Source organism: Leptonychotes weddellii, chromosome 8 (genome assembly GCF_054177405.1).
Source record: "Leptonychotes weddellii isolate Sample4059 chromosome 8, ASM5417740v2, whole genome shotgun sequence".
NCBI lineage: Eukaryota > Metazoa > Chordata > Mammalia > Carnivora > Phocidae > Leptonychotes > Leptonychotes weddellii.
The window spans coordinates 55613565-55636778 of NC_138376.1; the positions used below are offsets into that span (position 1 = coordinate 55613565).

The 23214-nt window shown below is 38.7% G+C and overlaps 1 protein-coding gene across 4 annotated transcripts in view; it reads right to left on the minus strand.

Moving 5' to 3' along the window:
* FILIP1 (filamin A interacting protein 1) overlaps nucleotides 1-23214 on the minus strand; it is a 171724-nt gene that overhangs the window by 88451 nt on the left and 60059 nt on the right. For all 4 annotated transcript variants that reach the window (XM_081828557.1, XM_031024241.2, XM_081828558.1 and 1 more), the window contains exon 2: nucleotides 17064-17345. In XM_081828557.1, coding sequence (XP_081684683.1) covers nucleotides 17064-17339 — 276 coding nt within the window. In that variant the 5' untranslated portion in view covers nucleotides 17340-17345. The remainder of the gene's footprint in view (nucleotides 1-17063; nucleotides 17346-23214) is intronic.

Consider the following 23214-nt stretch of genomic DNA (forward strand, 5'->3'; position numbering starts at 1 on the left):
AGGGTTGCTGGAGTGGTGGGGGTTGGAAGGGATGGGGTGGCTGGGTGAAGGACATTGGGGAGGGTATTACTATGGTGAGCGCTGTGAATTGTGTAAGACTGATGAATCACAGACCTATACCCCTGAAACAAATAATACATTATATGTTAATAAAAAAAAAATTTTTTTTAACTTGGAAGGAGCAAAATCCAAAAAAAAAAAAAGAAAGAAATTCTGCAGTTCTGCATAGCAAGAAATACCGAAAGTAAAGTCAAAGTAAAAATAATGAGATGGAAAAAATATTTCACTTATAGCTCATATCACAGACAAAAAACTGATTTCTCTACTATATGACTATAAGACCAACGATATAATAGCTAAAACAGGCAAAGGATAGAAACAGTCTAATCACAGAAAAAGAAATACAAATATCTCTAAAAACACTTGAAAAGATACTCAACCTCAATCAGAAGAGAAATGTAATTTAAAAGTACAAGGAGATACCCATTTCACCTACTGTATTGTCAAAGGAATTAAAACACCAGATTGGCAAAATGATAATATACTGTGTTGGCAAAAGTGTGAGAAAACAGACCTAGGCAATTTAACAAAATCTACCACAAACTCAGCAGTTGCACTGCTGGGCAGTGTGACCAAAAGAAATACTCTTACATGTGTGATAAGATATATGTATAATGTATCCATGCAGCATTGATTGTGAAAACAAAAGACAGGGTACAGTTTAAATACCCATCAACAAGGGACTGCACTAAGGTACACCCAACTACCGTACCCTCCACAGGCATTAAAAAGAATGTAAAATCAGGGCGCCTGGGTGGCTCAGTCGTTAAGCGTCTGCCTTCAGCTCGGGTCATGATCCCAGGGTCCTGGGATCGAGCCCCGCATCGGGCTCCCTGCTCGGCGGGAAGCCTGCTTCTCGCTCTCCCTCTCCCACTCCCCTTGCTTGTATTCCCTCTCTCGCTGTGTCTCTCTCTTTCAAATAAATAAAATCTTTAAAACAAAAAAAAGAATGTAAAATCTCTGTATGTTCTAATAGGGAATGATTTCTGAGGCATATATGATGTCTGAAAAGGGCCAATTGCAGAAGAGTGTACATAATATGTTCTGTTTGTGTAAAAAACAAAAGAAAATATACATACTTACATACTTTATGCCTTTTTTTAAGTTCTTCAACCATAAATGTGAATCAATTATTCAAATTTCTTTGGGCACCTATGTGGCTCAGTCAGTTAAGCATCTGCCTTTGGCTCAGGTCATGATCTCTGGGTCCTGAGATCAAGCCCCACATCAGGCTCCTCACTCAGTGGGGAGTCTGATTCTCCCTCTTCCTTTCCCCCTGCTTGTGCGCTCTCTCTCTCAAATAAATTTTTAAAAATCTTTAAAAAGATTATTCAAATTCTTAAATAAAATATTTTTAAGTTAACTAGACTTACTGTGATCATTGTTTTACAATATATATGAATCTCAAATCATTATGGTGTATACCTGAAATTAAATTACACCTCAACAAAAAAGGAAATATAATAAAATTGTTTTAAATCCCACACAAAATATTTTTAATGTAAAATTTTTTAAGTATATAAACTTTAGCCCTAGAAGCATTTTATGTTTGACCTGTTTTTTGGATTTACTAAATCAGAACATGACTCCATCCATACACTTGTCTTGTCTTATAATTACAACATGATGCCTGAACGTGTAATTACAATAAGACTCCACCACCTTGGAAGAGATACAAGAATGACACTCTATCAAAATATAAAAATCTCTGCACACCTGGACAGAACGGAAGTCCTCTCCCATAAAGTCCTTGAAAAAAACATGTGCGCAAGTTACAACAAGTAATGGAATAAGCTTTTAAGAATTAGCCTAACAGTAGGTATTTGTATGGAGCAGTGGTTTCCTTGCCTAATGACCTTCACTGGATGTGGAAACAACATTAAAAGTAAAGTAGGACAAAAATCAATAAATAAAATCAATGCACTGCTCCCATCAGCCAACCTGGAACATGTGAAATATTAGTACCTTTTTCTTTCAAATCATTTGCATAATACATAATGAAACAGAAGAGTCCCCAGGAAGAAGAGGCTGTCGACACTATTTTAACACAGGAAATGTTCACGGGACTGCGGACACGTCGGTAGGGCAGGATCACAGATGGAGGGACTGCAGGGAAAGATGAGGCTGGAGTGGTGAGCGGCTGCCAGTCCGTGAAAGCCTCTCAGAGCCATAGGGAGCCTCTGAGTATTTGAAACCGAGGAAAGACGTGATTGGTTTGCATTTTAAAAAGCAGACTCTGGCGGTGATACGGAGAATGGTGGGTGACAAGACCACAGGAAGGCAGTATCGGTTAGGGGGCTGTGGCAATAAACCAAATGAAAAGTCGTGAGGACTCCCGAAGTGAAGCGAAGATGGTGGAGATCCCGTCTCTCCAGCTACGTGAGGTCGGGGACCCTGTGGCTTATTCTTTTCCCTCGCATTCCTTCCACTACCTAGCCGTCATTCTATAATCGCCTGTCAAGGATTCCCTTGTCACTTGAATCAGCTACCATGCAGCGGTAGATAATCAATGGGAATGACCAGACTGTTACTCCAGTGTTTGCTGCAGTGTGATATCTGTGAGGATCATTGCATGAGACAGTGAGACTCAGGGGGAGATGGGATCTTGCAGCCACCTGCATCTTGGCTCACAGGTGAAGAAGGGAAATAGCCCTCCCCTCTATCCCTTCCCACTTAAGCAATTACAGCTCTAGATAGAAAGAAAGGAAGTGCAATGTTCACAGTTTCCTGTGTACAACTCTTCAGTGACCCCCAGAAGTGTCTCTCGGTCAGAAGTTTTGTTTTTTTTTTCCAGGAGAGGTCCTTGTCCAGGTATTTTGCAGTCAGCGTACCTGGCACTTCAAGCTGACACGTTACGCCGCAATCACCTATAAACGAGCTGTGTCGGATATTGCAAAGAAAACAAATGCTCAGGGCTCAAGCTCTGTATGCAACAGTGCACTCAAATGACTGTCCTTTGTAAACACAAAGCCAGGGACTTACATTCCATTAAAGAAAAAAAAAAAAGACATGCATATTGATTGCTTCAGAACGTAGTTCACCTTCCTCATTGCTTTGAGGTTAAGAAAAAAAATTGTTAATTACAAAAAGTATATATACAGCGAAATACACACACATACATATAATATATATTACATATATATCTATTTGTATCATATATACATTTTTTTTCACTAGTTTAAGATGGCAGGTACTATAATATACCATCTCAGGGCAGATCCATTTAACGTTCAAAAACAGTAACACCACTGTTCAAGGGACACTCACTTTCATTGGTACAAGTTTGGTTTTGAGTCCATCAGACCATTTTTAACATTTGCTTAGGAACATCTAAACCCTTGGTTTATTGCTGGTTTTCCTCACAAATTAGCTATTCCCCACAAAGCCATGAACTTGCAAATGTGCTTTTATTATTACAACTTTAAAAAGGCAGGGGTAGAGCAGAGTCTGCTAAAATTTGTGCACATTGTTTCTTGTTTCCTTTCAGACCCTCAATCAGGAAATGTTTAACGTGGGAGTAACTCTTGTTAGAGACTAATGGCTGCTGTTTGGAAAAGTCGATAAAAGTTCTTTCCTGCCAATACAAACTTATAAATTGTCGAAGCACCAGCCGGTGCCCACAGGTAGGATTACATGTTAATTGAAAAACCAAGGGACAATGTGCTTCTTCAATCAGTTTATACCCTTTCTCTCAATTATGCATTAATATCACAGGGAAATGATTTCAAAATTTGTCATCAGCACCCTGCTTTCTCTTTTAAATACAGACATATTTTTCTGTTGACAGCTCTATGATATGAGTCTCTCTGAGCCTGTCGTGTGTTTCGAGGTTAGTCTATGACTGGTTGACATGATGCTTATGAAGTCAGATTTCAAATCCCACCTGGGCCAATTAGCTTTGCAAAGAAAAATATTCCACACTGTGCCTGCACTCTTAACCCCACCTGGCAAACCCGAGGATGCCACAGGTCACAAGAGGTTCAGAACAAACCCTTCATTATCACTGAACATGGAAAGGTCTCCTGAGGATCACTGGGGCGGAAACAAGGGAAGATCATGAGGCAGTGCCGAAAAAAGGACCATTCTTTATCTACTAAGTCTTTGCCCAGTGACTTTCAGGAGTGTCCCTGGAACTGTTCAAAAGAGAGAAGGGAATTAAAAAGAGGTAAAGGCTAGCCTGGGAATTTGTAAACAATGTCACGTTGCTAGCAGTTATAAGTAGTGCTTGTACAGAAACATCTCAGTAATTTGGACACCATCAATTTAAATTCACCATGGTCTAGATATGTAATTCTGCATTTTACTCTTAAAAACATTTAATAAGAGATGCCTGGGTGGCTCAATCGGCTAAGCTTCTGCCTTCAGTTCAGGTCATGATCCCAGGGTCCTGGGATCAAGCCCCACATTGGGCTCCCTGCTCAGCAGGGAAATCTGCTTCTCCCTCTGCCACTCCCCCTGGCTTGTGCTCTCTCTCTCAAATAAATAAATAAAATCTTTAAAAAAAAAACATTTGATAACTATAAAAAATGTTTTATGCGGCTTAACAGTATAAATCAGAAAAATGAACCTAGGGGTGCCTGAGTGGCTCAGTGGGTTGAGCAGCCGACTCTTAATTTCGGCTCAGGTGGTAATCTCAGGGTCCTGGGACTGAGCCCCAAGTCCGGCTCTGCACTCAGCAGGGAGTTTGCTTGAGGATTTTCTCTCCTTCTGTCCCGCCCCCCACCTGCATTCTCTCTCTCTCTAAAATAAATAATCTTTAAAAAAAAAAAGAAAGAAAGAAAAAAATACACCTTTTTTTATTTTTAAAGATTTTATTTAGGGGCCTCTGGTGACTCAGATGGTTAGGCATCTGCCTTTGGCTCAGGCCATGATCTCCAAGTCCTGGGATCGAGCCCTACATCAGGGTGTGCTCTCTCTGCCTCTCTCTCTCTCTCTCAAATGAATAAATAAAAACATCTTTTAAAAAAATAAAGATTTTATTTATTCATTTGACAGAGAGAGCACAAGCAGGGGGAGGGGCAGAGGAAGAGGGAGAAGAAGGCTCCCCATGCAGGGCTCAATGTCAGAGCCCCATTAAGCAATGGCATTGGCATTAGTCACAACTGGACTCATTACAAGTGATTCTATGGTTCAGTTTGTTATAATCCTACTGAGGCGCATGAAAAGAAAGCAAGATGCAGGTGAGGAGATGAGGCAGTCTACTAAAAAAGAACCGAACCATCAACTCATGATTTAGAGAACAAAAAAATTATTCCAAGTTGTAAATTTCAAAATCTGTTGCATTGTATGGAAAAAGTTCTGTTGGCAAATAATAGATGCTTCTTCTCCTTATCTGTGGGATAGTTTTCTCTTGCCAGTGAGTTTGCTCTTCCATTTTAGTTACAAAAACAATAGCGGCCTATTATTTTTCTGGCAGACGAAAGGCATTGGCTTTGGAGTCAGCAAGGCATAGTACATCCTACTAGGGCATCCTTGGGAGAGTTCACTCAAACCATCAAAGCTTCCATTTGCTCATCTAACTTTTTAGGGCTACTGTGATCATTCAATAAAATAATGAAGATGCTGCTCTAGAATAGGCAGCACAGGAAGGACACATGGGCAATATAGACACAATTATTTTTCTTTTGCCATTTATTTGGGTTTTTTTTTTTTAACTTTGTGTTATGGGAAAGTTTTACCCATACACCAAAGGGAACAAACGAGTATAATGAACCACCTAGCTATCTCCTCACATACTTTTTTTGGGGGGTGGGAAGAGGCTGGAAACTTATTTTAAAGGAAATTCCAGACATCGCATCATTTCACCCAATAAGAAAGAGATTATGATGACAGTGTCTTCAGGGTAGGGTACAATCTGATTCCCGGTTGAGAGATAGTTCTGCCACTAATATTGGCCTAACATATCCAATAAGAAAATACATAAACTGAGGCAGGGAGTAAAGTGCCATGACAGGTAGAAAACGAAGCCAAAATTTTCACTGTCACCTGACATTTCCTTGGAATATACTCACTCTTGGTCACTATGGTGAAGACCAAGCTCTACTTTTAGAAAAAATTAAAATGGCAATCTACTTTTGGCTTCATAAAAAAAAATTCATATTAACCAAATGGAACTACAAAGTAATTTCCAAAAAGCACCTATCAAGTGCTTCCTAGATAAAGTCTGTTCTCTAGGAATTTGTAGTATAAAATAGTTCTTGAAAAACAGAAAGATTTGGAGAAGTTCTGTTAAAAATAGTCAAACAATATAGAAAATGATGGAGATAAATTTACCTCTGTAAGAATATAGGTAGGGCAGAGGGAGAGAAGGGGCATAGGTATATAGTCAGAAGATTTTTCAAAAGGGGTCCTGAATATTCCATGTCCAGATTCCCTGGGAGACAGAGACTTTGCTGACAATAATTCCCTGTCTAAAGAGCCCCAGGAGCTTTGATCAGTCTTGGTTCTTTTATGTGGAAAGTTTCCAAGCCCCTACAAGCTGGTGATAAAGAACGCAGGAGAGCTAGTAGGGAGAGGAGGGAGGGAGATTGGGGATGGGCGCGGGAAAGGTAAAGAGTGTGCAACTTAGTCCGGGAAGGGGGAAGAATCAAGTCAACAGAACTGGCCTTGATAAAAAAAGGATACTTCTCTCTTAGTGAGGGGGAAGGGGAGAAATGGAAGGCAAGGAATGGAAATTTTTGGAATGGAGAGAGGTTGAGAAGACCTTAATGTCCTAAGTAAAATAGAAGATCAAAGTATCTGTGGGGAAAAAAGGGAACAAGGAGAGGATGGGGATTATGAGAAAAGTCTGTCTCTAACACGGACAAACCCGTTTAAGTGTTGCCTCCAAAAATAAAACAAAACTAAACAAAAGTCTTCCCTACTCCTTACTATTCCCTTAGATCCGGCCCTGCCATCATTCTCTATCTACAAACTTCTTAAGAGTAAAGTTTACCCAAGCACTCCTGGACATCAGCAATCTGATATCAACACTCACCATTCCTTTGAAAATGTACCTTTTAAATGCCAGCTCAATAAATGGCTTGTTCTCAGTTTTTATCTTCCAACTTTTCAGCAATACTGAGAACTATAAATGTCTTCTTCCTGAGAGTCTCTCCTCCATTGCATCCATGGTACATCGTGGTGCTCATCTGTCTTCCTTTCTCTTTACCCATGTCCTCTACTCCTCTTTGGCCAGTTCTTTTCTCTCTCCCCACCCTTAATGCAGGGTGTTTTCTAAGGGTCTGTCTTTGGACTTGACTTTTTTCTTTTATTCTGTATCCCTACAGTCTCCTCAGATGAGTGCCATGTTTGTTACTCTATATCCGTGCTGTTGATAGAGTAGCCACTGGCCACATGTGGCTATTTAAATTTAAATTATTATTAAATATAATTTAAAATTCATTTCCTCAGCCATATTAGACATATATCAAATGTTTACAAGCCACATGTGGCTAGTGGCTACCATACAGGACAGCGCAGATAGAGAACATTTCCTTCTTTATAGAAAGTTCCTTTGGACACCACAGGTCTAGATCTCACCCCTCCCCTGGGGTAAGATCTTCTGCCCTGGCAGTATTCTACCTGACAACTCTCCTAGAAGTCCTTCTAGAATCACAAATTCATTATCCATCAAATCGTACTCCATTTAACATATATTTCTCATAATAGTTTTCTGTATAAGCTCTAATTTTACTTTAAAAAGTCTCCATGTAATAAGACCACATGTCCAAATAATTAGGAAATATTTACATAAGTAAATTGGATATTTAGGTATAATTTTGCCCACTAAAGTAATAGAGATCGTTTTCATTAAGAAAAATATAAACTACAGCCATGTAGGGGGGAAATCACCATCTTCTATGTAGTACCTATATAGTATTTTCCCATGTTTAGAGTGTGATAAAATAATAAATAGATTTATTTATGGGGCATTTTCTCTATTATATCTCAATAAAACCAAGGTTTTCCCCTATAGTGTCAATGAGTACACTATTCTCACTGTAAAGAAACCAACTTTCTGATTCTATTAGGAGCACTAAAAATATTCCGCCTAAACAATGAAAATCAGACACCAATACTCTTTGCCAAAAGACTGACAATGCTACTGGACACATGAGATTCTGAAGCATCGTATTCAACAAAGAATCAGATCTGGTCCTGATTTTAATCAGAAAGCAACCTGTCTCTTTCTGCCTCCTAAACTTAGCAAAGACATACCATTCTCAGCATGCTGACCATTTTGGTGGTGTGAGGTTTCACTGGGCAGCCTCACTCAGGGTGACCTCAGCCTGAGATTCTAAAGATGGAGTGTATCAAGTGCAGGTGAGTCATCAATTTAAAAAGCCATACAGAGTAACTAAAAGCCTCATTCTTTAGAAGTACAGAGATTCCACAGAAGGTCTTCCCATGTGACAAATGGAACTCACTTAGGAAAAGAAAAGCCATCTCTAAAGAAAGAAGTGATAAATGGTACCCCTGTAGGATAAGCCTATTGTGCTTGGTTGCACCAGGTAATTCCATCTGAACTGATTATCACCATCCCCAATGGAGTTACGACATCTCCTGCTAACGATGACAGAAAAGTAGAATCATAGTTTTGTAGTGGGATTTTAATTGTAAATATTCAGGACCATTACTGTTAATTCAATAGCATTGTGTATACTGTGATACTTCAACTTTCTCTATACAGTTCAAAGACATTAAAAATTAATCTTACGGGGGCGCCTGGGTGGCTCAGTTGGTTAAGCGGCTGCCTTCGGCTCAGGTCATGATCCTGGAGTCCTGGGATCGAGTCCCGCATCGGGCTCCCTGCTCGGCAGGGAGTCTGCTTCTCCCTCTGACCCTCCCCTCTCTCATGCTCTCTGTCTCATTCTCTCTCTCAAATAAATAAATAAAATCTTTAAAAAAAAAATTAATCTTACGGGTGTCTGGGTGGCTCAGTCGGTTAAGCATCTGCCTTCGGCTCAGGTCATGATCCCAGGGTCCTGGGATCGAGCCCTGCATCAGGCTTCTCTCTCTCCCCCATGCTTGTGCTCTCTCTTGCTATCTCTTTCTCTCTCAAATAAATAAATAAAATCTTTTAAAAAATGAAATAAAATAAAATAAAACCTTAAAAAAATAAAAATAAAAAATTAATCTTTTGACTGCCTCATAGGGCATATAGATATTAAAACATTCCAAGACTACTCATCAGTTACCAATACGCTAACAATGATATGCCTAGCCCTTTTCTAGGTACAATGAGGCATGTGAAAGAAGCAGAAGACACAACCCCTTCCCTCAAGTTGTTTCAGACAACAGAGATAAGTAAGTACATAAAACACTTATAGAATGTGTGTTTATGGAATGCTCTGATTTACACTTATACCAAAACAAGGTGGGATTTCAGGACAGGAAAAAGACAAGTGTTGGGGAGCAATTATTTAGAAAAGTCTTCACAGAAGAGTAAGCCTTCAGGGGTCCCTAAAAGAAATATTGGTGGGGGGTTTGGAGGAGGAATGAATAGGCAGAACCCAGAGGATTTTTAGGGTAGTGAAAATACTCTATATACTATTACAACAGTGGGTACATGTCACTATATATTTTCCAAACTCATAAAGTACAACACCAAGAGTGAACCCTAGGGGCACCTGGGTGGCTCAGTCGTTAAGCGTCTGCCTTCAGTTCAGGTCCTGATCCCAGGGTCCTGGGATCGAGCCCCACATCGGGCTCCCTGCTCGGTGGGGAGCCTGCTTCTCCCTCTCCCTCTGCCTGCCGCTCCCCTTGTTTGTGCTCACTCTTTCTCTGTCAAATAAATAAATAAAATCTTTATTAAAAAAAAGAGTGAACCCTAATACAAACTATAAACTTTGGGTGATTATGATGTGTCAGTGTAGGTTCATAACTGTAACAAATGTACCACTCTGGTGGGGGATGTTGATAATAGGAGAGGCTATGCATGTGTGGGGGCAGGGAAGTTTATGGGAAATCTCTATACCTGCCTCTCAATTTTGCTGTCATCCTAAAACTGCTCTTAAAAAATAAAGTCTCTAATAAAAAAAGAGAAAAGACATATTAACCAGTACATGAGGGAAGTACAGTTTGGAGCAAGGACAAATACATGTCCTGAATCTTCCCAGAAAGCCCCAATTTTTGTCTTGTATTTACTTTCAAGGCGGGAGAAATATAAAGAAAGATAAGAAGAAGAAAAAAAAAAACACTGTGATGGGGATAGTGTTTGAGATTGTGTGTGCAACTGTGTGTCAGGTTAGGGAAGGATGTAGAGACTGCCTGATTGGATAACAACGGTCATGTTAAGGAACATCAAAAATGAACAGCAATAGGAGCACTGGGTGTTATACGCAAACAATGAACCATGGAACACTACATCAAAAACTAATGATGTAATGTATGGTGATTAACATAACTAATAAAATACAATTTTAAAAAAATGAACAGCAATAGCTAAGAGGGAGTCAGTTAGGAAATAGCTTCTGCAGACCAGTCTGATCAATGTAGCTATCAATCTGATAGGGTCTCAAGGCCTCCCGTAAATTCCTAAGCAACAGAATGACATGATCAGAGAAACCCTTGAGAAAAAGTAGGCTGGCAGCAATGAAGTGTTGAGATCCTAGCCCCCAGCTCTCATATTTATTGTGATACAGACATGCTCTTCACTCTAAATCCTGCCATCAGCCTGGGAGGTTTCAACATTTTTGTGGGAGATTTAGCCACTATCCTAACCTTACCAATCCTTGATCTCATGAATTCTGATTGCCTTCACTTCCACTCCCAGGCCTGTGCATTAGTTAACACTGCACCACACAGAAAACTTAGATGCAAAGAGCCCAACTTCAAGTCCCTCCAGCCCTCTCATGCCTGGCCTCCCACTGACCTGCTCATCCCTCCCCATATCTCTTCCTTGCTGGGTATTGTCTCACCAACTTTCTTCCACTTCTGTTCATCCACTGCATCTACTTATACAACTGCAACCCTAGATTCAGTGCTGTAAAATCTATCTCCCCCTTTACACGCAGGCTTCTGAACACACCAGTGGCACTGCAGACACATGGCTTCCGCTGGTGAAATCTTAAACTTCACTTATTAATGCTCCCATTTGTCCACAATCACCTTCCTCTAATGCTCCCCTCAGCAGTTGATATGGCATGTACATAATTATCCTTAAGGATATCTCACCGGGGTATCTCAGTTGTTTGAGCATCTGACTCTTGATTTCGGCTCAGTTCATGATCTCAGTGTCCTGGGATCAAGCCCCATGTTAGGCTCTGTGCTCAGTGGGGAGTCGGCTTGAGGATTCTCCCTCTCCCTCTCCCAGTGCCCCTCCCCCCACTTGTGCACACGCACGCGCGCACATGTGCTCTCTCTCAAATAAATCTTTAAAAAACAAATATAAATAATAAAAACTTTCCACTGACCTGAGTTTCCCGCTAGCTACTATCCTGTCTTTCTTCTACTTTTTTATCCACAGTTATCCATCTAATAACATCTATATTAGCTAAGTGTAGTAATCACAACAACCCTAGAAAGTAGGAAGTGTATCTATTGTACGGACAGGGAATAAACTGAGGCCCAAAGTCAACACTAATGAGGTTAACTGCCAAAACTTTTGGAATCTACAACATTCCCTCATTGGACTTGGCCTTCACACTGTTCTAACCTTCTATTTTTTAATAAACTCATGTTTTACTTAAGCCCAAAAGTAGCAAAAAGCAACATAGTGTTTTCAAAGCAGGAGGTCAACAAATATACACTAAGGGTTTACTCTGCCAGGAAAATAATTTATAGTCATGCTAAAGAAAAGGGAAATTTGGCTTCTTTGACTATATCCAAAAAAAAAAAACACCCCAAAATCTAATTAACTTTTACCAAAAAATAAAAATAAAAACGATTTTCTAAATTCCTAGATTTTCAACAGAACGTGTTATTCTGTTTGTTTAACTTGACTTCTCAAACCACTGAAAATAGGTTTAAACTCACTGAAACTGCTCTGGCAAATGTTCCCCATAACCTACAGATCCACAAACCCAAAGAACACCCTTCAGTCATATCCAACTGAAGCTTCCTACTGATTTGACTGACATAATCTCTCTCTTCTTGACAATCTTGACTCCCTTGGCTTCTGCATCACTCCACTCTCCTGGGATCCTCATTCCTTTTGACTGTTTTTATTCATATGTCTTATCTGTAATCATATTGTACATCAGATTCAGGTGTAGTTTTATCTCCACCAAATACTTCTCCACTGAAGCAAGACTATTTACTGATGAATATAACCTATACTTTCCCACCCACTCTATGTTTGAATCTGTCTGTGTTGGTCCCTACACTCATTTCTACTTGTCCAAAACCTACCAATTACTCATGATCTAATTCTTTAGTAAAGCTTTTGCTCATCTCCTGAGATTTTCATAATCTTTCCCTCCTTTGTGCTCCCATAATTTGCATTGCAACTACCCAATAGAATATTCATTCTTGCATATTCTCATTTATCCTACAAGGTCAGGAGCTCTTTTTTCACCATGACTGCTGAGATACCCAGTGTCTAAAACCATGCTTAGCACCTAGTAGGACCTCATTAAATTTTAGCTATGAGTATTATTATTCATCATCTTTGCATTCTTCAGACCTCTAGCACAGTAATGTTTCTTAAATATTGTAAAATCAATTTAGAACTAATTAATTAATGCCCTAAGAATGAATGAAATCTCTTAGTAAGAAAGGAGAGCAGGTAGAAGGCTCACCTACAGTAGGTGGTAGAGAGGTAAAGTGCAAAGTCGGCTTGAGACTCTCTCCCTCTCCCTCTGTCCCTTCCCCCCCCCAAATAAATGGATGAATATTTTTTTAAAAAAAGAAGAAAATGGCTAGGAACTGCAAAAGGAGAGAATATAGGAAACTTCTAGTGATCCACAGGGTCATGTTATCTATTTTGTAAGTATCTGAAAGATAACATCTTCTTCTGCCAGTTACATGGGACAAGGGTAGATTTTTCAACATGTGGATGATCCTGTCTCTGACTCAGCCTGCCAAACACCAAAGCCAAATGGAATGGTGGTGCATTATCTAGTCGTGTTAGCTAGATTTCCCTGAGCCTCCTTTTGCACAGGTAAAAGAGAACTAACTATAAGGACAAAGGGAAAAAATGATGAAAATTTTTTAGAGGTTGATTTTTTAAAAATGTATTCAAGTGGATATATCAAGAGGATTTACTATACAAAATAGCTAAATATTTTTTTGTATCAAGAAAAAGAATTAATCGGTATACTGTTTTTGAATCATTTTACAAGAATGGCCTTCTGCCAAGTTTTCTGTGTTATGGCTTTTTGATGTGAGTAACATTTCCTTTGAACTTTTGTTGTTTTTAGTACAGCCAAATCAACTGGCTTCTTTAAAGTGCTATTTTTGGACAAATACAAGGGAAAATTAATCATGGTGCCCAAGTGATAGTCTGGGTATACTATTTCATTATTTTCAGTTTAGTCTGGGAAGTATTTAACCAGTTTTTCACCCAGAGTAAAAATGTTCCAATTTATTAGAAAGTTCTTGTTATTGTAAGTGTCAATGACAGAAGAGTCATAATGGAAACCATCCCTGCTACTTCCATGCAGGCAATGCTGGCCAGCCATTGTGCTAAAATGACAAGCTTGCATTGGCTAAGGTGTGGCTTGAAAGGTCTGGAAGATGTCCCTCTCTAAGACAAAGGTCATGACACCACCAGTTCCTAGACAAGACTCTTTAAAATGCAAAAATCCCTGAGAATGGCACTCCATGACTAATACATATCCTCTAAAGTTGCACTTCAAGAGTTCACTCTGTACTTGGACTGGCAAGCAAAACAGCAAATTTGCAGATTTTGCAAAGAGCCAATGCTAACAATAAAGGTCATGCTGTTTTAATGTTGGCTCAACAAATTCCTATAGATCACACAACAGATTCCTTAGGTGGCAGGCCACTGGTACCAGAAAACACATAATTGTTTATAATGTCCAAAACCCTGGATATGGAGGTAGAGATAATAAGAGAGATCAAAAACGAGTCTGAGAAAGGGAAAACTGACATGGAAAGTTCAAGTGAACTCCCACCTCCTCCTCGTCTCCCAAGTCATTTCCCCGGTACATCTCCTACAGGCAGACTTGATCTCAGTCTATTTCTCCAATATTACGAGCCCTTTTTTCTTTGTGTCACCCTACTTCTTTTAACCAGCAGTTCCAGTCTCCCCAAGGCTAAGCTGCTGCACAACTCCAGGGCACAACCCTCATAGGGTAGTGAATATGAAGCCCCCCAAAGTTGTGTAGGGCCCAGCCTGTGACCATGTGGCACCCCTGCCCTCCACCATGTTTCTCACTATCCAGATCACACCAAACTTCAAGACTCAGATCATACATTTCTACCGCCTGGATGTGAAAGAAACCTTCCACAATTTCTCTAACCTAAAAAATGGTTTTGGCCCTGGAGTTCACACTGGGAGTCCACTTGAAAGAAATTCTCAAGATGAAGAAGAAATACAAAGGTCCTGGATCTTACCCTTGAACATCCCCAAGTGTAAATAATATAATGAGAGGGACATTGAACTGAGAGACAGGGAATTTGGATCTAGAGCAAATGTTAACTAAACTGCTGTGCAACCTTGGGAAAGTCACATAATTTATCAGAGTGTCATTTCACATTTGTAATATAAAGGAGGTGGATAAGACACCTCAAAGATGCTTGTCGGCCCCAATATTTTATATGACCTTGGAACACTAGCTCCAGAGGAAGGGTATTTGAGTCACATACAGCCACCCCATAAAGGGAGGTAATCAGTGGTCTCTGAAGGTCTGGGAGACAAGTCACTAAATGTTCATAAATGTCAAGCCAAATGGCATACAGGCCTTACCTCTCGAGGCATATCCTTGCCTCTCTTCACAGCACTAGATCTTTACATAGACTTTTTTCACATCTCTAGTCTGGCACACCTGGCACACAGCTGCCACATTTTCACCAGCCCACTCAGAGTTGCTAAAGGCAACTGCCTCCCACGCTTAGCTACAGCACACACACCATCTCACGTGAGAATGCTAATAAAGGACAGGTTTCTGCTACAAAAACATAGATCTACAGCTCCAAATACAGGAACACTCTTATTTTAAACAAACCTAATATGACACAATCTGCATTTGTAAGTACATACACTTATGTGGGTGCCTATAAATAAATGGGTGGATGGATGATTTGCTTTGCAAATGAATTCACCATGAAATTTCTTAAAATACCAGGTCCTTCATTTCTCTTTTCCTTCACTGCCTCCCCCACAAATATCTTATACTTTCTTACTTATTTATTGCTACTCAGGAATATATCTATTGTGTAAGGTAAGGTATCCAGTATTTATAAAGTTTAATGGAGAGCAAAATGCATGTCTTTGGCACCTTCTGGCTATTTTCCTTAATGTTCTGGGTATGTGGCCTTATATTTTGCATGCCTTGGCTCTGAAACTGTATCTGGCAACACCATGAGTATAAAAGTCACATGAATCTTAAATACCTTCCAGAGTCCACCATGATATAATAGCCTTCTATAGAAATTAAAATCTGGAAGAGCCACAGGCTTCACACAAGCCACCATGGTTGGAGAGAAGGGAGCTGATGGCCTTGCTTTGTGAAAACTTCCATGACAACAGTGTACCTTCCACTCAGGTTAGTATCTGTCAACTGAGGGCAGCTTAAAAAGTTAGACTAATATATTCTGCCTCCTTACACAATAAATGTTAATAGGCAAAACATTAACCACCTTTCTGGGAGTGGTGAAGCTATTTCTAGTAATGATGGTACTCTGGAAAATTTCACCTTTTGCTGTGAAATGCAAATGTGATTTTTCTCAGCCCATAAATGGTAAGCTCAATCATGTTTATTTGTTTAAAATTTGAGTTTTGTATGTTTTCTATTTCTCTTTTCCCCAGGGGTTTCCTTATCTGTATGCACACACAGATGAGAACAGGAACAGATCAGGGTGGCCCACCCTAGGTTAGGGTAGATTGCAAATAATATTTCTGATGCTAACAGCACCAAACAAAGGTTTCATCTCACGTGATTGTTAGCATTCCCCTCGAGGCTCAGGCAAGCTAAGAGCCTAACAAAAACAAAAAGGAAAACAGCAACTTCACTCTTAAGTCATACTCTTTTCCAAAAAGAAAAAAGTTATTTTTCCCCCCACTTTCAGAAACACAATTGTCCAGAGCTCAGAAACTCAAAAGAATCCCAACTCCCCCTTGGATCCCTAAAAACAAACACTTAATGGGGGACCTGGTTCATGGAAGCTACAGAAGGATGGTGAGGATGGCAGTGGAAAGAGCACTGGACCAAGACTCAGGAAACCTAAGATGAGATCTGGACACAACCCACATTTTTTGTTGATAACAAATGAGATAATAGACTTGAAAATGCTTTGTGAAAATATTACATCTTCACAATACAATGCTCTGCTTATTGTGTGCATCTCAACTTGTAGGAAATTAAAGCTGAAAGTTAAGAAAAAATGAAAAAAAGAGTAAGGCTGCTCTAAACAAAGCTTTTTTTTTCTGTATTCTGTATTTTTCTGTATTTTTCCCTCTCTTTGTCTCTCCCTCTATTTCTTTATGTCCCTTTTACTCTACCTTTTAGAAGAAGGCAAAAGTAACCATTGATCTAAACTCTGTGCTCTAATAATCATGACTTTTCTATGGTTTTCAACCACAGCCAATGGCTAAATTAGATAACCTCACTGATTACTAAGCACAGGAGCCTGGGTTAAATTATTACCAAAATCATATCATGAAGAAACTTTCTGCTTCTAGAGAAGCTTGAAGTTGGAATCAGCATCTATTCTTTATTCATTCATTCAACACATATTTATTCAGTACAAACTTATAGCAGAGATTTAGAAATTAACAAGAAAAATATAACCCCTTTCCCCACGAAGTTCACAATCCAGTGAGGGAGATAGATTCATAGTCTCTCATTTTATAGCTTAGGAACTAGAGACAAATAGTTGAGAAAATTGGACTCTACCTGCAACTCTCCTTCCATTATACTGAGTAGCTGTATAAGGTCTTCTTTGGATAACTCCAAGGATTTCTTATTTTTTCGTTCACTTTCTCCGGATGATTTTAGGTGTCGTTTAACAGTTCCTGAGGCCATGACATCATCCTCCTTTCTGTTTGATTTGTTTTTCTTTTTTGCATCTTCTGAGAGACTTTTATCATCAGCATTGCTGATGATAGAGGACTTGGGGCAGGAGATATGCCCATTGGATGAACTTTCACTGCCCTGATTTCGGGATCTCATTCCCACCTACAATACATGAAAAAAGATAAGATGTTGTTACTACCACTGAAATTATTTTTCTAACTACTTAGAAACTTTTAGCAGCTTCACAGAATCACCAATAAAGAAATACTGAAAGATCAGTCCTAGTTAGCTTCCTTATAGCTTTAATGAAAGTCATTAAAATCTGCAGGAAAATGCTTTGATGGTCTTCAGGAAAAAGTGAAAATGTGATTCTAACCTGATAAACATCTCAAACCAAATGACTAAGGTCAACACCAAGAGTTCTAAGTCATGTCAATGGTATGTATCTTTGATATACTGGGATAATGGGATATAAACAGTACTTCACCTATGTGGCCTCCCACTCCCAAACATTACCCAAGTCTAATAATGAGAAAAACATCAGACAGACCCCACTTGAAAGACAGTCTACAAAACTGCTGACCAGTAATCTTTAAAGCTATCAAGGTCATCAAAAACACAGAATATCTGAAAAATTGTCATAGCCAAGAGAAACTTAAGGACACATGACAATTAAATGCAATATGGCATCCTAGGTGGGATTTTGGAATAGAAAAAAGACAGTATGAAGAAAAACTGAGAAAATATGAATAAAGCATGGGCTTTAGTCAATAATAATGTATCAATACTGGTTCATAAATTATAACAAATGTACCATACTGGTACATACTGTACATAAGCTGTTAACTATAGAAGAAACTGGGTGTGGTATATATTGGAACCCTAGGTATTATGTTTGCAATAATCTATGAATCAAAAGCTGTTGTAAAATAAAAAATTTATTTTAAAAAAATGATTCTAAATTAAACCTATCAGAAAATTCAAACATCTGGGGCACCTGGGTGACTCAGTTGGTTAAGCATCTGACTCTTGGTTTTGGCTCAGGTCATGATCTCAGGGTCATGAGGTTGAGCCCCGTGTTGGGCTCCATGCTCAAGGTGGAGTCTACTTGAGATTCTCTCCCTCTCCCTCTGCCTCTGTTTTTCCCCTCACTTGTGCACTCTCTCTCTCTCAAATAAATAAATAAATAAATAAAATCTTAAAAAGAAAAGAAAATTCAAACATCAAACCCTGCCAGGAACCAGTTGGAAGTCACAATGTACAGAAAAATCCACATAGGGTGGAGAGGGCTTCAAATGGAGAGAGGAAAAGGGAAACTCAAAGGGAAGAGGGTGGTGGTGTTTTTAGTAATGTGGGATTTTGTTTTTCCATAATCTCTTTTTCAAAATGGGGGGAGGGTGGTGTGTTTTGTTTTATGTCAATCATTTACAGAAATAAAAATAAGAGCACAAAGAATGGGGGAAAACAGATCAATTACAAAATCAAAAATTTTTTAAATATTTTGAGTTAAAATAAAGAAAAAATACAAAGCAGTGGCTAATTTATCCCGTGGGGAGCACATTTGGGTCTTTCCATCATGAATGCTTTACAGATTCTCTGTCAGTCTCTGAGCAGAAGAACTTGACCAACAGGTATGTTACAAACAAACAAATTGAACTCAAACCCTAAGACTCAAAGTGCAAGAAAGAGAGCTCTAATTTCCTGGGGGCTGTACTACAAAATTTGCCTAAACTCTTAAATATAGTAGCTTAGAACATGGGATTATTTAAAACTCACAGTATAAATAGTCCTTCCCCTGAACAGCTAAGCAGCAAGATTTTCATTACTCATTCCAGATAAAATACAGAGACTTGTTTTCTGAAAGTAAATTTCCTTTATGAACCCAACCATACTTAAGAAACCATGGAAAGCTTTTCAAAACACTAGGTTTATAATAGAAAAATAAATACAGTGTGATGTTTCCTTTCAGATAGTGCATATTCAATTCTTCCAACAAATCTTTAAATCTACATTCATGCTCCTTTTTTGAACTGAACTCATAACCAAATGGACCCTTTTGTGAGTGTGTGAACTTTCTTCAGCACCCTAATTTTGAACAATATAAACTGAAAAAGTGATCCTTAACACTGGCACCCTATTTTCTGGTTCACTCAGTGATTAGTTCTTGAAATTTTAGAGCATCTTTTCTGCTTCCTTGGTGGAGAAAGAATAGATGTGTCTTTGTAATGGAAGCCAGAGCATTTCAGAGCAGACCTACTATACTTTATCAGTTTGTTGTGGGCGGAGAGGGCTGACTTAAGCCCCAGTCAAAAAAAAAAAAAAAGAAGAAGCGATGAATAGAAAGTTTTGAAGGGGAGTAAAATATGCTTTTTTGGCATATTGATTATTTAAGAAATAATAGACACAGGTGAAGTTCTGAAAACTGAGTAGAAATTACCCTTTGGTATGAAATACTAAATTTATAAGGGAAATCTCCATTTGTAAGGGTGTCTTCTTCTTCGTACCAGAAAGAAAAGAATGACTAAATTTCTGGAAACTCTTAGCAGAGAAGGTAAGGACTTAAATCTGCACAACACTTTACTCTTATTTACTGTGCTTTTCCTGGTCAGCAATCAGTGCCTTTTCTATCTCAGCAATGTAAAAGTACTCAGAGATCACAAACTAGCCAAGAAATATTTTAGGAAGGAAGTAGACACCATATACAAAAGTGAAAGACATATTCTCAATAGTGTAATCAAGTGTGCCGTCAATAATGTCCACTTTATTTATTTATTTATTTATTTATTTTTAGTAATCTTTACACTTAACGTGGGCCTCAAATTTTCAACCCCAAGATCAGGGATCACATGCTCCTCAGAATGAGCCAGCCAGCACCCCAGTAATGTCCACTTTAAACTACTTTATTTTGGGGGTGCCTGAGTGGTTCAGTTGGTTAAGTGTCTGCCTTCAGCTCAGGTCATGATCCCAGGGTTCTGGGATCGAGCCCTGCATCAGGCTACCTGCTCAGTGGGGAGTTTGCTTCTCCCTCCTCCCTCCCTTCCTCCCTCCTTCTCTCTCTCACTCACTCTCTCTCTCTCAAGTAAATTAATCTAAAATCTTTAAAAAAAATAAAAAATAAACTACTTTATTTTGAAGGAAGAAAATATCAAGACAATAATGACTTCCATGTATCACATTTAATGACAGCCATACTCTTCCTTATTCTAATAGCTATCAAGTTTCTTTTTTCTTAATTTTTTATTTAAATTCAATTTAATTAACATATATTATTAGTTTCAGAGGTACAATTTAGTGATTCATCAGTTGCATACAACACCCAGTGCTCATTCCATCAAGTGCCTCCTTAATGCCCATCACCCAATTACTCCATCCCTCCACCCACCCCCCCTCCAGCAACCCTCTTTGTTTCCTATAGTTAAGAGTCTCTTATGATTTGCCTCCCTTTCTGATTTCGTCTTATTATATTTTTCCTGCCCCTCTCCTATGTTCATCTGTTTTGTTTCTTAAATTCCACATATGAGTGAAATCATATGGTATTTGCCTTTCTCTAACTGACTTATTTCACTAGCATAATACACTCTAGCTCTATCCACGTCATTGCAAATGGCAAGATTTCATTCCTTTTGATGGCTGAGTAATATTCCATTGTATATATATATACACCACATCTTCTTTATCCATTCATCTGTTGATGGACATCTGGGCTCTTTCCATAGTTTGGCTATTGTGGACATTGCTGCTATAAACATTAGGGTGCATGTGCCCCTTTGAATCACTAGGTTTGTATCCTTTGGATAAATACCTAGTAGTGCAATTGCTGGGTCATAGAGTAGCTCTATTTTTAACTTTCTGAGGACACTTCATACTGTTTTCCAGAGTGGCTGCCTCACACACTGTTTCTTAAGTGCTACACAGTGTGCTAAGCATTTTACATTTTGCATCTCATCTAAATTAATATTCACATCAACCTTATTATTCTCAGGTTTACAGATATGGCCACTGAGTTTGAAAGACATTAAATATCTTTTTTCTGGATCACACAACTACTCCTAGCGAATAGAAGAGCTAGGATTTGAACCCAGGTCTGATGCCAAATACCTACTCACTATACGGCTTTCCTCTAAGTTCTTAAACACATGCAAATTGGAAGGGGTAAGGGAATACCCTGTAAATCAGATGATTCAGAAAAATTTACAAATCCTTACTAAAGTAATGTTTTTCACTTCATACTACAGAATTGGAGAAATCCATTCATCTTTCTCCACATTCATGCAAAACTCACACAGCAATTAAAATTGCTAAGCAAAATACTTTTGCCAAAATCATTAACCTGATGCAGAACTTGTAAAATGATGAATCATTTTTAAATCACCCCGAGAAGCAACATGGCTAAATATTAAGGATACACGTTATGAAAACAGGATGTGAAGTCTGAACAGGGACCATCTGTGTTAAAAGTCCCAGAGTTGAACAATAGTAAACATTTAATCAGAGTTGGCCAAATCCTGTCCATTGTGTTTACAGGAGTATTAGGCAGGTAACAAAGAAGGCATCTGGTACTCTGTAGGCTTCTTAATAGTTGATTACATGGCTGCAGGGTTGGGACACGTAGATAACAAAATTTCTGAAAGAAGCCAAAAATACCTTTGCTCTACCCCAGCATATACCCTTTGAAGAAAGTTCTCCTTGAGAAAAAGGTATAAATAAACTGAAAATTCACACCAGATTTGTAACCACACCACTCTCTCTCTCTCTTTTTTTTTTTGAATCACTGTTATTTGGGGCACAAATTCCTCTTTTTAATAAGTAAATAATCCTAACATAGTTCAAGAAGTACACTTACTTTTCCATTCATAGTAATTAGTCAGCAATAGTTCGCATGGAATTTGCTGACTAGGGTGTGAAGAAAAGAAATACAAAATGTTATTCCAAATCTCCCTCTTTTATCTATGGCCATCCCTCCTCTTCAGGCCCGCCCTCCCCCCGCATATATTGGGCAATCACCAGAGCATACCGTCAGATGAATAATATCCTAGGAATCAGAAACTGTTTATAAAGACTTTGAGCCATTTATGCTGAACCAACAAGTATTTCTAGAGCTTTTGAACGAGGAAAAGGAAAAGGACAAAGGAAAAGTCTACAGCAATGAAATACCCACTCTAGTACCCACCTTCATTAGCTCCTGCAAATGTTGACCTTGAATTTCCCCCTTCCCTTTTCTCACTCTTGCTCTTGCCCGCTTTCAGATTTATCTTTTCGTGTTATGATTCAATTTTGGCCACAAGACTCCCCATCCCTACAACCAACAGAAACGTTTTCTGCATAAATTAGGTTTTGGAATATTTCCTATGCTTCTCAAGTATCCAGCCTCTGTTTCTGGTTTTATCTATATACTTTTCCAAGAACCTACCTAGGGCACAGGGTGAGATGTCAAAATAATTTTATTTATATAATTTCTATTTTTAAATGACTTTATAGAATTATAAGGAAAAATTATAGTACATAGTAAAAAGGAAAGCACATAATTACAGAAAAGCCTACTTTTTACAGTGTGGCCTGGCAGAAGGCCTGCTGCAAGTGAGGCTTCCAGAACATTAGCATGGAACTGTCCTGGTTCTTTCTGTTGGACTTCAATGACAATACCCAAAGCACCCCAAACTAAAGGCAAAAGAAAACATCTGTTCTAGTTTTATGTGAATTTTAAAACATAAAAAAATCAAATAGTTTATTCTCTATTGATGCCAGATTATTCCCTCTGCGTATCTTCTTTACTTGGTGAAGTCTAATTATAAAGAGCCCAACTCATAAAATGTTCAAATATTTCTCATGAGATTATCATTCATTCTAATGGTGCAGACTGTTCAGAAGTGTTCCTATGTTTACTCTTAAATTTTCTTTACAATTTTCTATCACTTTCTTCATCCTATTTATGAAACAAGCCATGTTAAATGATTTTTCACTGGTCATTATCCACACTCATAAAATCTTCAGAATAACATTCTACTAGGACAGATCTATCCAGACCAACTGA